Below are 19,439 nucleotides of genomic sequence, written 5' to 3' on the forward strand. Positions count from 1 at the left end.
TCGGCAAATGTACTGAACGGCAAACGCACGAGTATTATACGGTTTTATAAAACCCAAATTCGGTCCAAAATTCGGTTAACGGGACGTGATTCATCAGCAATTCGGAACGGCATACGTACGTGTATAATTCGATTTATAAATGTGAGTTCGGTTATGAAAATTCGTTATCTATATATAATAAATAATTAGTATTTATAAGGACATATACTAATTTTTATGCATATTTGTGAGTTACTTAAAGAAAAAATAAACTTAATATGATGATATTAATAATATATACAACATAAGTCATCCAAGAGGACGTGGTATAGTGGTTTAAATGCTTGGTTAGTGAGTCCGAGATCTCTCTCACCTTCACCTTCAAATCTCTTCAGTCATTTTTGTTTCATAAAAGTTACAACAATGTCTAATATTGGATGTGTATGCTCGGGAGGCAGTAAAGTCCAAAAAATGGGGCCTTTGAAAACGTAAAAGCTAAAGAATTTCTGGCGAATTAAGCGGACGTATCATTCGGGATACGTAAAGTTCGTGAACGATTCGCGAATAATTCGAGAATGCCATATAATACTTCGGGAATGCTATATAATACACGTCTAGGGTTCGGAGTTGCAAACGTATGTGAATAAAAGGATAGAATTCGTGATACGGACATTCCAGTATGATTTGAGATGGAGGAAGAAGAACAGGAAAAGTTAAGGAGGTGTCCCAAAAAGACCTTTTGGGAGGATTTTGATTGTTGCTCTCTGTTTAGGGTAGTGGGCGATGGAAACTTCCTTCTCTTTCCTTCTCTCGAAACTTAGCGAAAAGTCAATCTCCAAGTCAAAATTAGTCAACCCAAATCCGAGTTCATTTAATTTGATCTGATCTGTATTTATTTTGTTCAATCATCAGCTTTAATTGCTTGTCCGAATCCTTCTGTTTGATTTCTTGTTTTGGATTTAGTTTTTTTTTAGTAAAATTCTCGATGTTTTTCTTACCCTAACTTCTGTTTTTCTTGTTACCCATTTCTTCGTGTCGATCTCTGGTACTAATTGATCTGTTTTTCTCCGTTAATGGCAGATTAATCTTCTCCTCTATCTGTTGCCACACATGGTGTTGCAGTATTGTCCCATCAATTATCTGGGTTTCTCAATGGTTGGCAGTATCAAAGTTGGCGTCTTCAAAAGTTGGCCTTATCTAACAGTGGTGTGTAGATTCTTCGTCGTTATCTTGTTTTTCCATAGCTATCTGTTTGTGAATCGTTGGTTTGGATTTAACAAGCTGCTACCTTTTTCGATCTCTACTTCAGATGTTATCTCTATTTTTTTTAGCAGCTTTGATTCCTGCAACTTTTTATCTGTTCTTCCAATTTCTTAAACCTTTACCACATACTTATCCCTGTTACCTCTTGCCACCTCCTTCATGTTTTGATTATAAAACCCATCTCACAACCTTCTTCTTTCTTCATACCCTCTTCTGTTTTGTTATCTCCATCTTTCTCCTTATCTTCATGGCTCACCCTTCTTTGAATAATATTGCTCACCATTTGGAAAGTGTTTCTATCAGTGAAGAACCAATTAGGAGAAGAGTGATTATGCATTCTAATACTGCTATCTTAGCTGGAATTAGAGATTGGCAGTTTAGTCTTGCTGGTAAGCTTTATGCTCCGGGGGTTATGTCTTGGCAGGATACTGAACGTGCAGCTAAATTTATTTGGCCCCAGCTTCGAAAGCACAATCAATGGTTTGTCTAGGTGCGTGGTTTAGAACCAAATATTTTTGTTATCAAGTTTAAAATTTCAGAAGATAAAGATGCAATTTTATTTGGTGGAGCTTGGAACTTTGATGGTCATTTGATTGTCTTAAAGGATTGGAATCCCACTATGGATTATCGTTTACTGGATTTTACGGTATCTCCTTTCTAGTTAGAGTATAAATATCTTTTACCTGAATTCACCTATGCTGATATTCTTCGAATGTTTGGTAATATCGTTGGGGAAGTTAGAGTTATAGAACCAGATGGTGTGAATCCTCCTACATCCTCTAAGTATAGATCTCTTGTTCTCATAAATGTTAACACTCCCCTTATTACTGGTATAACTACTGCTAATGCTGCTGGTGTAACTAGGTGGATTGGGTTTTTTTTATGAGAAACAGCCATATCGTCTTTGTCCTGATTGTAAAGTTCCCAATCATGAAGAGATTGATTGTGCAAATATGACTCATACCCGGCATGAGATGGAAGAAATTGTTCAGGGTTTTGGTTTCGTAGAGCCCATTTTACCTCCTCAAAGGAATCCTGAGCAAGAGGTACAACTCTTTCTACAACATGGGTCTCAGAGACGGGATAGACTACGGCAACCTATGGAACAACAGCCTAGACCCTTTGATGGTATGCGCCTTTCAATCTTATCGGCCACTGATTCAGGTTCTGGTGCTTCCTCTTCTTATCACAATCAAGCTAGACCCTCTTCTCCTTTGAGACCTTCCTTTCCTATGACTAGTGATGGTGCTAGTACTAGTGGTGTTAAGAAAAGATATCGTCGTACACCTACTTTGGTTATAAATTCTGAGCCGCTTATTTCTGATGCTGATTTGGAGGACAAGGTGGTTACCTCTCAAGCGGATGATACTGTCTCTGTTGATGATGATCCCACTGCTTCATCCCTAAATAATGTTTGGGACATTGCTGCAGCCTCTGCTTATAATGCACAGAATCACACTGATGCATGGCAACAGGTGATTGTCAAAACTTTTCCTTCCTTTTCCAATTTTGCTTTGTTATTTCTTTTACTATTTTCTTGCAGTCTTTTTTTCATTCTCTCTATTATTGCTGTCATGAAAATTCTTTCCTGGAACTGTCAAGGTATAGGAAACCCTTATACCCGGGATTACCTTCATTTCTGTTTGACCAACAACGACCCTGATATTTTTTTCTTGTGTGAAACCAAAGCTCAGTATAATAATATGAGGTTTTATCTTTCTAGAACTAATTATCCTCATTACTGGTTTCATCCCGCTTTGGGTCTCTCTGGAGGTATCTCTCTTGGCTGGAAAAATGGAATTAATATGGAAATCATGCATACAACCTCAAAAACTATCCATGATATTGTCCACACTCATGATAATAATATGGATTTCTTGATAAACTTCATGTATGGGGCTCATGATGACACAGAAAATGCTAACCAGTGGCAATATCTTATTAATATGCATTTGTTTGTTGATCTTCCTTGGGTTCTTATTGGTGATTTAAACTTCACTATGCATGACTCTGAAACTTATAGCTCTAGTGTCACTCATCCTCATCATGCTAGACATGTTAGAAATTTTGTTCAGCATCTAGGTCTTATTGACTTAGGTTACTCAGGAGCTGACACAACTTGGTCAAATCATCGTAGTGGAGATGATCATGTCTCTGCTCGTCTAGATAGAGCTTTAGTGAATAATCGCTGGATCAACCACTACACAAATGCACACCTTAAACATTTAGTACCTTTTGCTTCGGATCACTGCCCGATTCTGCTACATACAATACCTTCTGCTACAAAACATTCTCCTTTTAAATTCTACAAGTGTTGGTTTAAAATGGATTCATGTTCTGATACTATTGCACGCAGCTGGCAGCATCGTTTTTCGGGGTCTCCTTCGTTTCAGTTTTCCAGTAAATTAAAACTAACCAGAACTCAGCTGCATATATGGAAAAGGCTTTGTTTTGGCAACATCGAGAATAACCTTCAAAATATTCAGAAGCAGCTTCATTTTTGCTATGACTGCAATTTGCCTTCTTCTCATCCCAAAGTTAAGCATCTAAGCTCTTCCTTGCAGCAATGGCTTTCGATTCAAAAGGAGTTCTTCATGCAAAAAGCAGGTGATAAATTTCTTGAGGCAGATAGAAACACCTCTTATTTTCATTCCATAGTAAACTACAATAAGAGACGATCAACTATCAATTCTATCCAGGGTCCCTTGGGCATTTGGTTTGATAGCAGAGGTGATATTGAAGCTATTTTTACTAACCATTTTAAAAATATTGCTACTTCTTCTAAGCCTCAGATTAATAACGACATTCTGCAGCTTTTGCAACCTTGCGTTTCAGAATTACAGAATAACAGTCTTATCCAGGTGCCTCAGGCTCAAGAAATAAAGGATGTGGTTTTTCAAATCAAACCTTGGGCTTCTCCGGGTAACGATGGGTTTCAAGCTGGATTTTATCAACATTGTTGGGATGTTGTTGGCACTGAGGTAATCTCCATGGTACAATATTTTTTCACTCATAAACATATGCTCAAGGCCATCAATCATACTTATCAGGTTTTAATCCCCAAAATTTCAAACCCAAAAACTCATGTTGATTTCAGACCCATAAGTCTGTGCAATGTTAGCTATAAAATTATCTCTAAAATTTTAGCCAACCGCCTTAAACCCCTTCTTCCTGATATTATCTCCCCTACTCAAACTGCCTTTGTTGCAGGAAGACATATCCATGACAATATTATTATTTCCCATGAGATTTTGTTTAGTATGAAACATAAAAAGGTTAAGAAGGCTTTGGTTGGTTTGAAATTAGACATGTCAAAGGCTTTCGATAGGGTGGAATGGTCTTTTCTGCTTTCTATCTTTCGGCAACTGGGTTTTCATAATGATTGGATTAGTTTAATAGAGCAGTGTATTTCTACTTCAAATATTTCCATTCTTATCAATGGCAGTCCTTCTTCAAATTTTTCTCCGACTCGGGGTATTCGTCAAGGAGACCCATTGTCTCCTTTTTTATTTCTTTTTGTTATGGAAGCTTTTTCTAGACTCCTGCAGCTTAATGTAGACTCTGGTTGTCTTTCAGGGATTAGAATTAATCAGCACTGCCCTGTAATTAATCATTTGTTCTTCGCGGATGATTGTTTGTTATTTTTTGAAGCTGATTCTACTCAAATGCAGCAGCTTCAACACTTGCTTCATATATTTGGACAAGCTTCAGGTCAGGTGATAAATATGCAGAAATCAACCTTATTTTTTGGCAAGCACACTTCTAATGCTCATAGGTCTAATATTATTGGTATTCTTGGTATGAAAGTTATGGGCCTTGGCGAAAAATACTTGGGTATACCTCTTCTGCTGCATAGATCCAGACATAAGAACTGTCAGGGTATTATTGATAACATGAATAACAGATTGCAGGGCTGGCAGAGAAAAATTGTGAATCAAGCAGGAAGAACTACCCAGGTTAACTCCGTTCTAAGCTCTATGGGTCTGTATCAAATGCAGGTCTTCAAACTTCCTGAAACATCTCTTCATCAAATGGAAAAAATTCATAGAAGCTATTGGTGGAACAGTTATGTCAAGCCTCATTCTCAAAAGTACATTTCTTGGAAAAAGGTATGTTTACCTAAAAGGCTAGGTGGTTTAGGACTTAAAAATCTGTGCAACTATAACTTAGCTTTTCTTGCGAAACTTGCTTGGCATTTGTTACATAACCAAGATGCTTTATGGGCGAAGCTGTTGAAAGGTAAACATTTTCCTCATCATGACCTGCGTTTCTTCCCTCCACCGGTTAACTTAAGTTCAAGTTGGATTTGGCAAAGTATCTCTATTGGGCTTAAAATTGTGTTGAAAAATGCAAAATGGCAAGTTGGTAATGGAGCTCATATCAACACCTGGACTTCTAACTGGATTCCTTCTCTGAATTCTGCTTTACAGGACTGGGGTGATTTGAATACGTCTAACTACCAGTTGGTTTCTGATCTTATAGATACTGATACTGAACAGTGGAATGTGTCGCTTCTTCGTCTCCTTTTTACAGCTGATCAGGTGAACTCCATTTTAACCATTCCCATTCAGTTAGATCAAGAGGATAAATTAATCTAGCCCTTTACAACCACTGGTATTTTTACTACTGCCTCAACTTATAGGATGTTGTGTGATAAGGATATCCTAACAGATAACTCCATGGGTTTATCTCAACATTTTTGGTTATCCTTTTGGAAGTTGAAAGTACCTTACAAGTTTCAACTTTTCCTGTGGAGAGCTATTCACAATGTTGTTCCAGTCAAAGCAAGAATTTTCACCCATGTGCATAATGCTGATTTACACTGTGTTCTTTGCAACCACTATCAAATAGAAGATCTGGATCATCTTTTTCTTCATTGCCCTTTCATTAGGGCAATATGGCAGTATTTTTTACCTAATCAGTTTCACTTTATTTTGCAGCACTCTTCTCTCTTATCCTGGATTCAGACTTGGCAACTCAAAGACTCTATCATCAACATCCAGAAGTCCCCTGAGATTGTTCACTTAGCTATGTGCATCATGCATTTCATATGGAAGATTCGATGTAGTGTTGTTTTTAACAATACCACCCCCAACCATAACTCTGTAGTCCATCAGGTCACTTCATACATTCTCCAGCATCATCTAGGAAACACTCCTGCTAACTTCAGTCATCCTAATGTTCATAATAAGCGTTTATATCATAAATGGGAACCTCCTCCTTTGCAGTACATAAAAATTAATATTGATGCTTCTTATCATTCTACTTCTTTCTTAGCTGGTATTGGAATTATAATTCGGAACTCTGCAGGGGCTTATGTCATGGGAAGGGGAGCCTTGAAAAGAGCTAGTAATGCTCAGCAGGCTGAAGCTTGAGCAATGTTGGAGGCTATGCAACTGGCAGATTCAAATGGTTGGTCTCGAGTGATTTTTGAATCTGATAATCTGGGAATTTGTTCTTTTCTTCAACAACTATCTTCTCTTTGTCACTGGCAGAGTATGCCCCTGTTGCGAAAATGTGTAAACATATGTAATATTAATCCTGGTTGGTCTTGTAGTTTTGTGTATAGGTCTGCTAATAAAGCTGCAGATGCAACAGCGAAGGCAGCTTATAAACATAATCTATGTGGGGATTGGTGGTTTCATCCACCTCCTTTGTTAATTCCCTATATAGATTGTGATGTATCTGGTACTCGTGTTAAATACAAGTTCTTTCCTTGTTAAAAAAAAAAAAAAAAAAAAGGTAGTGGGCTGATGGCCCACACGAAATCGGCAGCTTTGTATGTCCTCACATGGTGTTTTCGCCACGTGTCACAAACATATCTATCAATTTGGTATTCTGTCCATGACAAATGATACAAAAACTTAGTTGGTCACTCGTCTCTGTCCCCCTCCATCTCTAATCACAATTCTGTCCCTACCACGAAGCTTTGTTGCGGCCATCGAGAGGGACCCATAGTTTTCTCCTTACAGGGTCCCATATTACGTATTCTCAAGCCTAACACATGAATGAATATGGGAACGAAGAAACGTGTGGGCCTACGTCTATTTTTACCACAGCGAAAACAAGTGATGTTGTGTGGTTGATGGACCACTGAAACGGTGGAGTACTCCATTTTCCATGTCTTTACCGACTACGTGAAAGAATGATTGATGATACAATTTAAGAACCCATTTGGTTTTGATTGCCCCCGTTAATGGTGTGCAACTTTTCCTTGCTACAAACCACCGTGCTAATGTTGTACACCGTGCTGATAGTTTTCTTAAGTACAATCCCTGATTCCCTGTACATAACATAATGGCGAGTTTAATCTTTAGGGTTAGCCTCACCTAAGATCTAGTTCCCGATGATATCATCAGATGTAGTTATTTGGACCACCGTGTTCAGAACTTTCCGAAAGATAGGCGCAGCAGTAGATGAAAATACAGAATGCAAGAGCGGACTGCGAGCGAGCTGAAGTTGTGTTGAGGTTTGAGACCCAAGATATTCATCCGCAAAATCTCCATATAAACATTAGAAAAACTACGGTCTCCACGACTTCATATCTCACTTGCAATCTGGTTATAATGATCCCTGCATTAATGTGTGATTTGATTAAACATCTTTGTAGTGATGGAAAGTAAGCTCAAAGATGATAAATTGTTAATAACAAGATATAGCCTGGGTGCAGGGCCATACATCCCAGTTATTAGTTAATAGGGAAATGATTTTGGTAGTCATTTGTAAATTCTAATATTGGATTCAGATTTTAGAAGGGCCACATTAATATTAAATAATAGTACCCTTTGGTACACAAAGTCAGCCAAACAGCAGGGGCCATAGCCAGGAAAGATGGGATGGTGCCCGAATTGGAAAAATGAATATGCATAACTGCATAAGGTCCGTTGCCATGCATGCGTACTTCAAGAAGTAAACACTAGCATTAAGTGAACAGAGGCCACCAAGACGATGCATAACACCCCGCTTTACGTACATACGGTTTCCTTTTTCTTTCTCTCCGAGTATGTGAGCCATGCTTTTGATTAACTAGGCTGCTGCTCTCGAATGGGTAACTAAGCTCGGAACAACTACTAGAGCTCGAGGGTAACCGTACGAAAACTGGCCGTAGGAAGCCGTAGACTGGATAAGCTCGGTAGTCTATGGTTGCATAAAAACTCGATTAAGCAACCAAACTCCGGATTACAGGTGATCCACCAGAAGGTTTAACCATCTGCCATAGAAATTTAACTTGTTTGATAATTTGGTCAATTCTTTTTGTTTTAATTAAAATGTGGGCTCAAATCAAGTAACCACTTTCTTTGTTTCATTCAACTTATCATTTGGTTTTTCATAACCGACCTTTATATCTCAGAAATAAATTTGGTCGGGGATGAAGAGCAACATCCAGGACCCACAACACCATGCCTTAACTTCCAATCTTTCATGCAAGTTGAAATGTAAACTCATGATTAAGCTTTACATAAAACAAAATGGATCGAGAAGTATTTGTTAACTTAATCCAGTTATCTAGAAATCTTGTTTCTCGCATTTTGTAATTGTCTCCGGTTTCTTTCGCTTTACGTATATCCTTAATATTCCTCGCTCTATGCGGAAAACAGATGATGCACGGAGTTAGTTAAGGGCAGATTTACACTCTCTTTTTGTGGCCAAGATTTACGAGCCATTTCACCTCATCATGATTAACAAGATCGAAATTATAGAAATCCATGTCTAAATTAATAACCTCTAACACTGGCTTGCCAAGATATGATTGTCCAAGACTTGTTAGCTGCAAACTCCTAGATTGCCCAACTTATGTAAGGCTATTCTCACACGCCACCTAACATGTAAACTCTTTTGGGTCACTGTAAAGTAATGGTGTTGTGTGTTTGTAAGGTTGATCACGAAGTAGTGCCAGTAAAGGGAGGGCTGTATCAAGCAAATGTATATCCCAACCCTATGCAGACCCAAGAAACCCTTCAAATTTATGGCCTCTCAATATCAGCTCATTAGAAAATCTTCTAGCCTTGATGAATCCATGAAGAAAATGCTGGTGGGAAAGCATTTGCAAGAACACCACGTAGAAGTGGAGAGACCACAATTTTTTCGAAAAACTAGGATGCAGATATGTTGTTACCTCAGCGATATTTTCCACAAAAATATACGCTATATATGAAAGAGAACTCTTAGCAATTCAAATAATTGGTAAACATAAGTTTTGCAGAGGAATAACAATATACACTGCTAGGGTAAAATTATGTCTTCTGTTGAGCATTTGATTCTTGTTCATAGTTGATACTTGTACTAGAATTCTGTACGACATGTAACCATGGCGTGTCTGAGTGCGTCCATCCATTGGGCACAAGTGAGACGCAGATACATGACTATTCTCAAAGTGCATGTGGGAACCAATATGAAATGAAGCTGATTTGTGCTGTACTTTATTGGAAAGATTTTTGAGGTTTACAAATTCTGGTACAGACTATCTAATATTAGGATATACACTATGGATCATCATCCTGTAAGTGTGCCTGCCAACGAGAACATTCTGTAAGGGTTATTTTATTTGGACTTTGGACCAATAAAAGAGACCATACGTATATGTAATGCTTTTGGAGAGATCATCGTTTTCAATCTGGCAGCAATAGCCCGATGTAAGATGTGCAATCGGGCAGAAATATCCCCCCGCTACCAAAACAAAAAAGATACAACTCTATGTTTCTCTCTCTCATATTAAATTTCTAATTTGTTGGTGTTGAATAAACCATTTTCAAATGTTACAGGATCCTATGCATTTAATGCTTCGTTCTTTTTTCTCGCTACAAATACTACAACCTCACCACACTTTCTAACCACTGCACTACTCAAACACCACCACCACCAGCAACAACAGTTTTATTTCCTCTCTCTCTCTCTCTCTCTCTCTCTCTCTCTCTGTATCTCATCTTTCTCATCTCTCTACCTCATCATGTTCATCAACTACAATTCCTTCCTTTCTCTTATCTTGCTCTTATTTCTGTCAACGCATGCATGCACTGGCCGTCGTCTCCAACTCGAAGAGAAAGTGTCTAACAATCTTCTCTCTGAAAAGGTTTGTGTAATACCGTGCACTAGTTTTAATGATATTGTAAGGTTTGATAACTTGCAAAAATATCTGCCCGTGATGGTTACTACAAATTGGCGAACTTCAAATATACCCATTCTATTCGGTAACTCGTTATTTTTGCAGGATATAGCGGAAGCCAATACTGATGAAACAAGAACCAGAACCAGAACAGTAGACAAACTGATGAATAATGTCAATGACCAAGAAAAAGGACGTCAAGAGACTGCTGCAAGCAAAGAAAGCAAAATGATGGACGAAAGCAGTGGAGGAATTCAAGGAGGTCGCACTATGCAAAAGCCAAAGAACCGTAAACTAGCTGATGATGGTGATGATGATCTACTGGTTAATCACGTCCAAGAATCACATAAAAAGAAAATTTCAGGTGTTTCTCGAATTAATAATAAGTCCGTAGTTTCAGTTTCCAGCTTTCCTCCTCATCATCATGAAAAACACAGCTTACAGACAGAATTCAACATAGATTATTCTCTACCAATGACACATCCTCCCTCTCACAACTGAACACATCCTATACCTAGCTAGCTTGTCCCGGTTATCTTTCCATCTCTCTCACCTCATCATTACCTTCTCTTAATGTTTTGTTATTTGATCATATCGATCTTCCTTATCAGGGATTAATTATACATGTGAGCTAGAACCTCAAAACCCACCTGCTTCAGAATTTTAACCATGCATCCACGGGTGTGTGGAACTACACGGATTTAGATATAGACCAAGCCTAAACCTAAAAATTACTAGTTCCGCCGGAATAACTATATATACTCCATCCGTTCCTTTTTAATAAGCCAAGTTTTGTTTTTAGAGAAATTCAGGGAAGTTAAAGAGAACTAATCATTGAAAGTGGTCCTCATGACACTTGTCAATAAAAGAAATGAAGTGAAATGATCCCCATGATATATGTAAAGTGAGATGGTCCACATGACACTTGTCATCAAAAGAAGTTAAAAAAAAAGTGATCCCAGAAAATTAAAGTAACATTTGACTTTCCCAATTAGGAAACCAACCTATTTTTTTGAAACATTTATTTATAAAAACCAGCCTATTAAAAAGGAACGGAGGGAGTACAAAACAATTAACCTCCTCATCTATATGTTATACTACCTAGCTAGGTTTATAGTTAGTTATATACTACACATTATTAGCTAGTCTTCTACGTTATGTGTTTCGAATGTATTCAAGTATTTAGCCATTGTTTATGGCTGTGCTGATTATCCTATGTACATCATTCAATAAAATATGACACAACTTATTTGGAATCCAAACTCGTCTTCTCATTCTGTTTTTTTTTTTTGTTATTTTCTTTAATTTGTTGTTTATTGGCATTTTCTTGGTTTTTTCTTGTATTTCCATTGTTGATAGTTATATGGACCTTGCAGGAAGTGGGAAAATTTCAGGGTCTTTGGGAGTGTCAGCTAAAAGTATAGAGGTAAATTAACTTTTTAAACAATAATATAAACCCTTTCTAGGCTACTTTGGTTTGTGGTTGACCTAGAAAGTAGTTAAAGAATTAAATTGTAGTGGTGACAATTTGAGTATTTGATCATGGCCTTGTTTCTTCAAACCATGACCCGATCATGAGTACTGTGCCCCAAATTTTGGATACTTTCATGCGACATAGAGTCATATACATACAAACATTTTAAGAAAAAGTAAAATGAGCAAAAAAAAACATTAAAATGAAGAAAATTGGGAAGATTTTTTGTTTGTTTGTTTGTTTTGTTTTACTCCAATGTCTAAATCGAGGACTCTTGTCTAGGTAATGGAGCGTCCATCTCAATCTCAATCCATGCAAGGATTTGGTTCCCATGTCACAAATCAAAAGAGAGAAAGCAATGTCATTGGAAAGGGAGAAAACCCGGTTGTGGTCATGTCTGATTACGCCGAAGCTCATCGGAGACCGCCCATTCACAATTTATCTCCCTAAATAAACAATCTTTGTCGACAAGATGTTCCCCTCCATTTGGCTAGGGTTTATCTTGAATCTTTGATATATGTACTAATTTTTTAAGTTATATTTATCCTTTATTTACAAGAACACAGTATAATATAGCTTATATGTGTGAGAATATAGTGAATTGATTGATGATGGTCCCTTATACTTCTTCTGAACATGTCCTATTTTGATTTCTCTGTAATGAATTTGTGAATAAAAGAAGAAACATAAGACATGGGTTATGGGTGGGCATTGTTTTTTTTTTTTTTTAAGATGTTGTGGTTGGTTCTCCTTGAATGATGATATCTAAAGCAGTTAAAGAGTTAGTTTCTACAGTTATTTATTTCTAATTTTTTAATGAGTTCTACAGTAGATCACCACATGGGATACCAGGGTTTCTAAGGTTAAGTTCTATTGAACATTCTGTTCATTAATACAATGCAGATAAAATGAAAAGAACTTTTGAACTAATTGATTAGCTAAAGTTTGTTGAAAGTAGATGCAACTTAATTCTTGCAGTTTTTGGTTCCAATAATATCTGAATCACTTCATGGTTGTAACATCAAAGTCTAATTTTGATCTCTAGGTCCCGCAGTTCATGAACTTTCGTTTTCGTAGACGTTGACATCAAGGCTTAACTTAGACATGTATTGATGTAGAGGTTAATATTTTCCTAATTTTATGGAAATTCATTATAGTTTTCACTGTTATCAACTTTTGATGATGAATTTCTGTTTTGTGGACAATGATATATGACCTATTGCCCACAAAATTATGCTTGATTAACTAGTTTACCTGCAATTTTTGTCAAGAAAACTAGTGGCAGATGGGGTGTAATGAGATGAGATCATTAAAGCTCACTTATGAGCAGAATAAATATCACTAATTCATGTGTCCTTTGGCCATGTAAACAGTTCTCGTAGCAGGAAATGTGAAATCTTGGAAGGACCAACTGCTTGCCTAAAACATAGACCTTCACAGGCATAAGTGTTTTAAGTAAAGATTTCATTGTAATATACTGGTGAAGTCGGGTGACGATACCAACAGCCTGAGCTCGAATAGCTTAAATCATACTGAATGATCAATAAATAAATATGGGAGTCAAAAATCAAATGCAAGTATCATTCTCTTCAACACTTGAATTCCACTTCTATGCTCTTCGCAGATGCCCAGCTATTATATGCATAATGCATCAACTGAAATGTTTAGAATGGAAAACATTGCTTGGGAGAGTATTCACAAATTCAGGGCAAAAAAGTGTCCCAAGTCATCTTGGTTTTATAGAACTTAAAAAGTGCATGGCTACAGGCTATGGTATTGCCTCCTGTATATGGAGACAACATAAGGTACTATGCGCTGCAGTAGACCACTGACTATACAATGGTAAAAGAATAGATACCCATGAAGTCCTTTTGTACAATCGTTGCTTAAACAGTTTATGAGTACTTAGTTTCTGACCTACTTCCTCATTACTGTATACAAGTTAATGACCATTGGAAATTTAAAAATGTACATGAGTCTGAAAACAAAACAAATGCACGCAAGTTCAACATACATGCAAGGGGAAAATCTCCATCAATATCGAATAAAATAACTTTAAGAATAACATATATTCCCAGCCTGAAACTTAGCATTAATGAGAAGCAAGTAAAATTGGCTAATTGATGTTAATTAGATGGGATATCATGCAGACCGTTCTATTTCAATAGCAATAATTTTATATTCTATTTGCTAAGAGCTACTGCTACAGTTGACTACAAAAGGTTTAACATAGTTAATGAATTCAGAGGTCTTAATCCCTAGCTTAAGCTCGATTTCTCCACCTCCTAACCAAAAGAAATCCGGATCTAGCCTTGTGATTGCCTCATCCAAAATCACCTGAAAGGTACCCACTTTTCCCGATTAACAAAAATCATTCTTCAAATAAGTATTTATCCATAACCAGTAAAGCATATATCCAGATTTCATGTGACAAAAGTGAAGTTGTTCTGATCTACGTTACTTGTAACGTCATTCTACTATAAATTTGCAACGGATTACAATCGAATTTATCAATACAAAATTCATTATCTTATACCTTTCTAAGAACCCAAGTAACATACATCTCATCCACACAGTTTAACTCGAATGTAGAATTAACTATGTTCTTGCTGTTCATCCAAGACAGTTTTCCGACATATGAGCCAAAAGAAAAAAAACTTTTAGAGTCTCAGTATGTGGGTTGAGTGTTCTTTTGACCTTATCTATTGCTAGATTTGCCATCTGTGGTTTGAGATGTGGTCTATGATTTCATTGATTTGAGTTCTCGTATGCGATTTTAGTGTTCCTTATACCCAGCTATTTGCTCTAGGGAAGTCAAAGTTCATAATTCATACCATAAGACTACTTTCACAGGTTTAAATAAAGAACTCGAGCACCCATATTTTAGAGATACATAAATAACACAAAAAACACTATATAATTGCAGAAAGAAATTTAATTATCGCCTTACCGGAATGTCTGTTTTCATGCCAACACATGTCACCCCATTGTGCTCGTATCCAGTCAATTTCAAAGACTCCAACTCAGGTGCAAGCCTCACTGATTCAAAACATCAACTGCTTATTACCTCCCATGCCTTTAGAGACACCACAATTTCAAATAGACGACCACCTATGAAAAGATAAGGTGAAACTACATGGAACAGGGAATTCAATTTACACAAGTTCTATTAACTGCGGCCAAAAGAAAACAACCAGTGAACCACTTCCCAATGATTTCAAGTAGCAGACATAAGTCTAATTTGAAAGTCCTGCATTAGAAGAGCACTGCCTTTTATATGTATCTACCGTGTCCATGAGAATGACACTACTCGTGTTAGAAACTGGTAGACATAGCAGTGGCTACTGCAGACTGCAGTCTCCATAGCCCCTACGTGACTTCAGTAAAACTTACAAAGCAACTAAGAAAATGAAAAGAAAAAATATGTTTAACTGTCATAGTCACTCTTATGCATTCAGCTTAGAGCTTAGATATGTCTCCTATTAATCGGAGCATGGCCAATTTTCTTTGGCAAAGTCCACCTATTATGTTTTCAAGCGGTGTCCAACACCTCTTAGCTAGGTATCCCATCGTAAGTTCAACGAATAAGAAACCTCGTACCAGTATCAGAGACGTATAATTTTGCGATATTATGGTCACCGACAATTGTGTCTATGTTGTATGAGGCGCGAGGCGGCCACACTCTGCATCGTGAGCCTTTGCGGGAGCCTCGCTCGCCTTTGACAACATATCACTACATATTAAGTCATCGTCAGGCCTTAGGCGCATAATGTCAAGGCGAGGCGCATATTGGCGAATCGTGCATCTTGGGCGCCTTTGACAACATAAGTATTGATGATAGGTATATTTAGCGGTCATCTACGTTAGCTTTTACATATAGTTCTGTATAATGTGGTTCATTCAAATTTCTATATTAACCTCAGCATAAATCATCACATAGATAGTCGAAAAAGAGTTGGACCAGTTCAAACACTATAGATAGAGATGGAAAATTGAGGGATAGACCAGTCCAAATGGAAAGGGACTTCCAATAATGTAGCTACACAATTCTTATCTTGATAATGTGATTGCCTGGTTCACGAAATTGCCTACCGATATTCTCAGAGAACATCTATTTTAGTGTATCAGGTCGAGGATTGCATCATGTCGTGTACATTTTAGTATTAATATCCATTGTTTGTTTATAACAAGCTAGTGACTGAGAACAAACTTACAGTTGAATCTCTTTTTAGGTATCTTGCCATCATTGAGCGTGTACAGAAAATTCTTCACAGAATCAGCATTGAATCTAGCAGTATACTGCATAATTACAAAGAAGAAAGTAAAACAAACAAGTAAAATCCTTGCCATTGAAATTTTTCATGAAAACAAACTGAATTCAGTTACCTGAACGACAACCACATAGTACTTTGAATTGTTACGATCACTACAATCAATTACACTAGCAGGCGCCTGCGTGTTCACCTATGAACAACCCCAAATCAAACTAAATTCAAAAAAATTCAACCAAAATACATACAAACAAAAAATCCCAATTACATACCAGGACTATGCTCTTGCAAAGATGATGGACAGATGCGGCATTAAGAAGTTCTCTTCTAAATTCAAAAGGTCTATCATAATAATCAGATGGGACTGTCTTGAACAAAAAATCTGTAACGCCGTTACTGCGGAGAATCGAAGAGAGGCGTGATTGAGTTGTGCCCTGGCTTTCAGTTTCTTGATTTGATGGTGAAAGAGAAACATCGGAGGAGAATTGAGATGGAAAATGGGATATTTCCAGTTGTGTTATTCTATTTAGGATTTTGATTTGAATCTTCTCCAGGTCCTCTAATTCACCCTCCATTTCCTCCTTCTCTCTCGAGTCTCTAGACGAACAAGCTTTCAGTCGTGTAATAGTCGTTTCTTCCGACAGTTAAGAATCGGATCGGATTTGGATCATAAGGCACTGAGCCAAAACCATCCCGCAAAGGCCCATACCCGTATTTTACACGCGATATCCGTTATTGGCTATGTTACGCGTATCTTTCGTTTTTAGTAGTTGGCTAGGTATCTTGTTGATGAGGCCACAACAAAAGAATACCGCTGCTTGCAGAAGGGGTTAGTAGTGGTACCACGCAAATAAACAAGAAGCTTGGTGAACAAGAGACCTAACTAGACTAGCTTCAAACTTCTAATCTATATAAATAACTTGTTAGTCCCATTGGAAAATCCACAAGTTTTTGCTAAACGTATTCTCTCTTCTTCTTAGTCTTTCCACAGTTCTCTCTTTCGTTTTTGTGATTATTATTAAGCAGTAATGGGATGCTTAAAACGGTATTGTGCCGATCAGCTCGACTTCTTCCAATTCTAGCAGTAGGTACAGTAGGTACTGGTCTTGGAGTTTACCTTGCTCAAAATTATGGTGATAAAATTCCAAACATTAGCTCTGAGATCACTAAGTTTTACGACACAGAGATGAACAAGGTCGCAGAGAAGATCATAGAGAAGAAGATGGAAGAAGATAATAAGCTTCCCAAGATGACAGAGACAGAATCTACAGCTGCGGCTGCTGTACTTCAGCAGTAACCCGGGTGGAGGATGGTTATAGATTTCTGTTAACTTTAGTACTTTTGCTTTCGTTAGGAGATTTGATTTTTTTTTTTTCTTTATTTGTTTCTTTAATTAGTATATGAAAAGATTATCAGGTTAATTTGAAGATCTATTGGTTCTTGTAAGTGCTTGTCAATTCACATGTTACTTAATTGAACATATAAACTCTTTCGTTATTCTTTCTTTTCCTTTTGTTATTTTTTCTGGGAATTTAGTTTGAAAAAATCAATCAAGAATTTCCAACCGAATAGACATCGCATTACACATCAGGAATTACTGGAACATGCATACAGGACCCCAGTGGTTTGGAAACATTCCTAGGACGGAAAAACTCCCTCGGAAAATCAACCCACCCATGAAAATTTCCAGTGTCTTGATCAAGCAAAAATTCTGATTGCGAGAATGACGAATAAAATAAAGCATATTCAATTGATAGAACTCTTTGGTTGGTGTATTCTTAAAAAGAAATGTTTTGATTTGTAACTTGCAATATTAAATTCACAGGTATAATTCACCAGAGAAATCATCTACTGTGATTAAGCATGGTCAGGTCCTATGAAAAAACTTGTGCAAGGGTGTAAGGGTGTAGGTAGGGTTGAACATAGTGTCGGTTAACCGTTGGAAACCGACCGAACCAGACCAATAAGAAAGAAACCGAACCAAACCATTTAGATTTGGATTGGTTTGGTAAAAAAAGTTGAAAAACCGACATTACTGGTTTGGTTTTGGTTTGACCTGAAAACCGAACCAAAAACCATTGGGGAACCGATTAATTTTTAAACTTAGTTTTTACTGTCGATTTAAAAGTATTAGATTCTACCCATTGATTTAGAGGATAAATAGAAACCCTAAATCTAATATTTCATTATGATACTCTCCCTCTTTCTCTTTCTCTCAGTCGCCTCCCTTCTCCACCCCCAACTACAGCTGCTGCTACTCGACTTTTTTCTTCCCGTCTTCCTTCTTTTTTATTTGTCAATAACTAAATTAAGATATATTATATATCTTCTTTTGATCTCTAGAATTAGAGTAAGCTTTAACTATTCTTGATTTTTCTTTTTTTGTCTGTATATTTGTGTAAACCAATACTATCGGCAACTACGATTTTTTTATCTGTAAATTTGTGTATTTTTTTTTTTGGTTTGACATAATTATTGGTTAACCAAAAACCACTGGGACAAACCGAAACCAACTGGAACCATTTGGAAACCGAACCAATGGTTAATGGATTGGTTTGGTTTAGATTTTTAGAAACCAATAGTATTGGTTTCGGTTTTGGTTTGGCTAGAAACCGAACCAAAACCGATCATGATCAGCCCTAGGTGTAGGCGTGACTTTTGAAGAAAACCAAAACCATTTCTTATAAATACATCGGGCATCAGCTTCTAACTTCAATCAAAACATCTAAAGTTCCAAATAACTTTGATAAATTTCAATATTTTTCTTTACTTTGGGTTTCTTGAGAGATTTTTGCGGTGGAAATAATGGCACTACTAAGGAGAGGATTCCAATTCTTTGTAGGTACAACATTTGGAATTTACATTGCTCAGATTTATAACGTTCCTAACATTAAAAAGGTTGTTGATACTGGCCTTGTTATTGCAAAACGTTTGGAAGAAAATCATCGGAAGCAACCACAAATTAAGAAAGATGACGAATAATTAGAGGGAAAGAAAGACTATGTATATATTTCCGGGTAAAATGATTTGGGTTTGATTTGTTTGATGCTGGGGTGGAATATGTACATATAGTAGAATTATGACTTAATCTTATCTATTCCTGTTCTTTTAAGCTAAATTATAATTTTCAAGGTTGTTGCTGGTACAATAAATTGTGAATTGAGAAAGAAAAACTTATTATTGGTATTGACCTTCATCTTGCAAGTAATCTAACGACCTTGCGGCTAACATGTATGCAAATTGTCCAGACAAGGTCGTTTTGAAAGTTGACAGAACTGAGCTTAGAGCATTTCCAATGGTAATTTGGTGTATCTTCCATGGAAGTTGTTTTTTCTGATTTAAAGACCAA

The 19,439-nt window shown here is 37.0% G+C and overlaps 2 protein-coding genes across 2 annotated transcripts; one reads left to right on the top strand and one right to left on the bottom strand.

Moving 5' to 3' along the window:
• Positions 1-10,090: 10,090 nt before the first annotated feature.
• LOC113306960 lies at positions 10,091-12,522 on the top strand. Its single transcript, XM_026555878.1, has 4 exons — positions 10,091-10,312; positions 10,451-10,709; positions 11,722-11,771; positions 12,102-12,522. Exons 1-4 carry the CDS (start codon positions 10,190-10,192, stop codon positions 12,267-12,269), a joined length of 600 nt encoding a protein of 199 aa, XP_026411663.1. The 5' UTR covers positions 10,091-10,189; the 3' UTR covers positions 12,270-12,522.
• Positions 12,523-13,786: 1,264 nt separating this feature from the next.
• LOC113304464 lies at positions 13,787-16,722 on the bottom strand. The gene is made up of 5 exons (XM_026553592.1): positions 16,363-16,722; positions 16,206-16,283; positions 16,034-16,118; positions 14,770-14,858; positions 13,787-14,156 (listed from the first exon to the last, which is right to left on the bottom strand). Exons 1-5 carry the CDS (start codon positions 16,663-16,665, stop codon positions 14,010-14,012), a joined length of 702 nt encoding a protein of 233 aa, XP_026409377.1. The 5' UTR covers positions 16,666-16,722; the 3' UTR covers positions 13,787-14,009.
• Positions 16,723-19,439: the final 2,717 nt, after the last annotated feature.

The sequence above is a fragment of the Papaver somniferum genome, chromosome 8 (genome assembly GCF_003573695.1).
Source record: "Papaver somniferum cultivar HN1 chromosome 8, ASM357369v1, whole genome shotgun sequence".
NCBI lineage: Eukaryota > Viridiplantae > Streptophyta > Magnoliopsida > Ranunculales > Papaveraceae > Papaver > Papaver somniferum.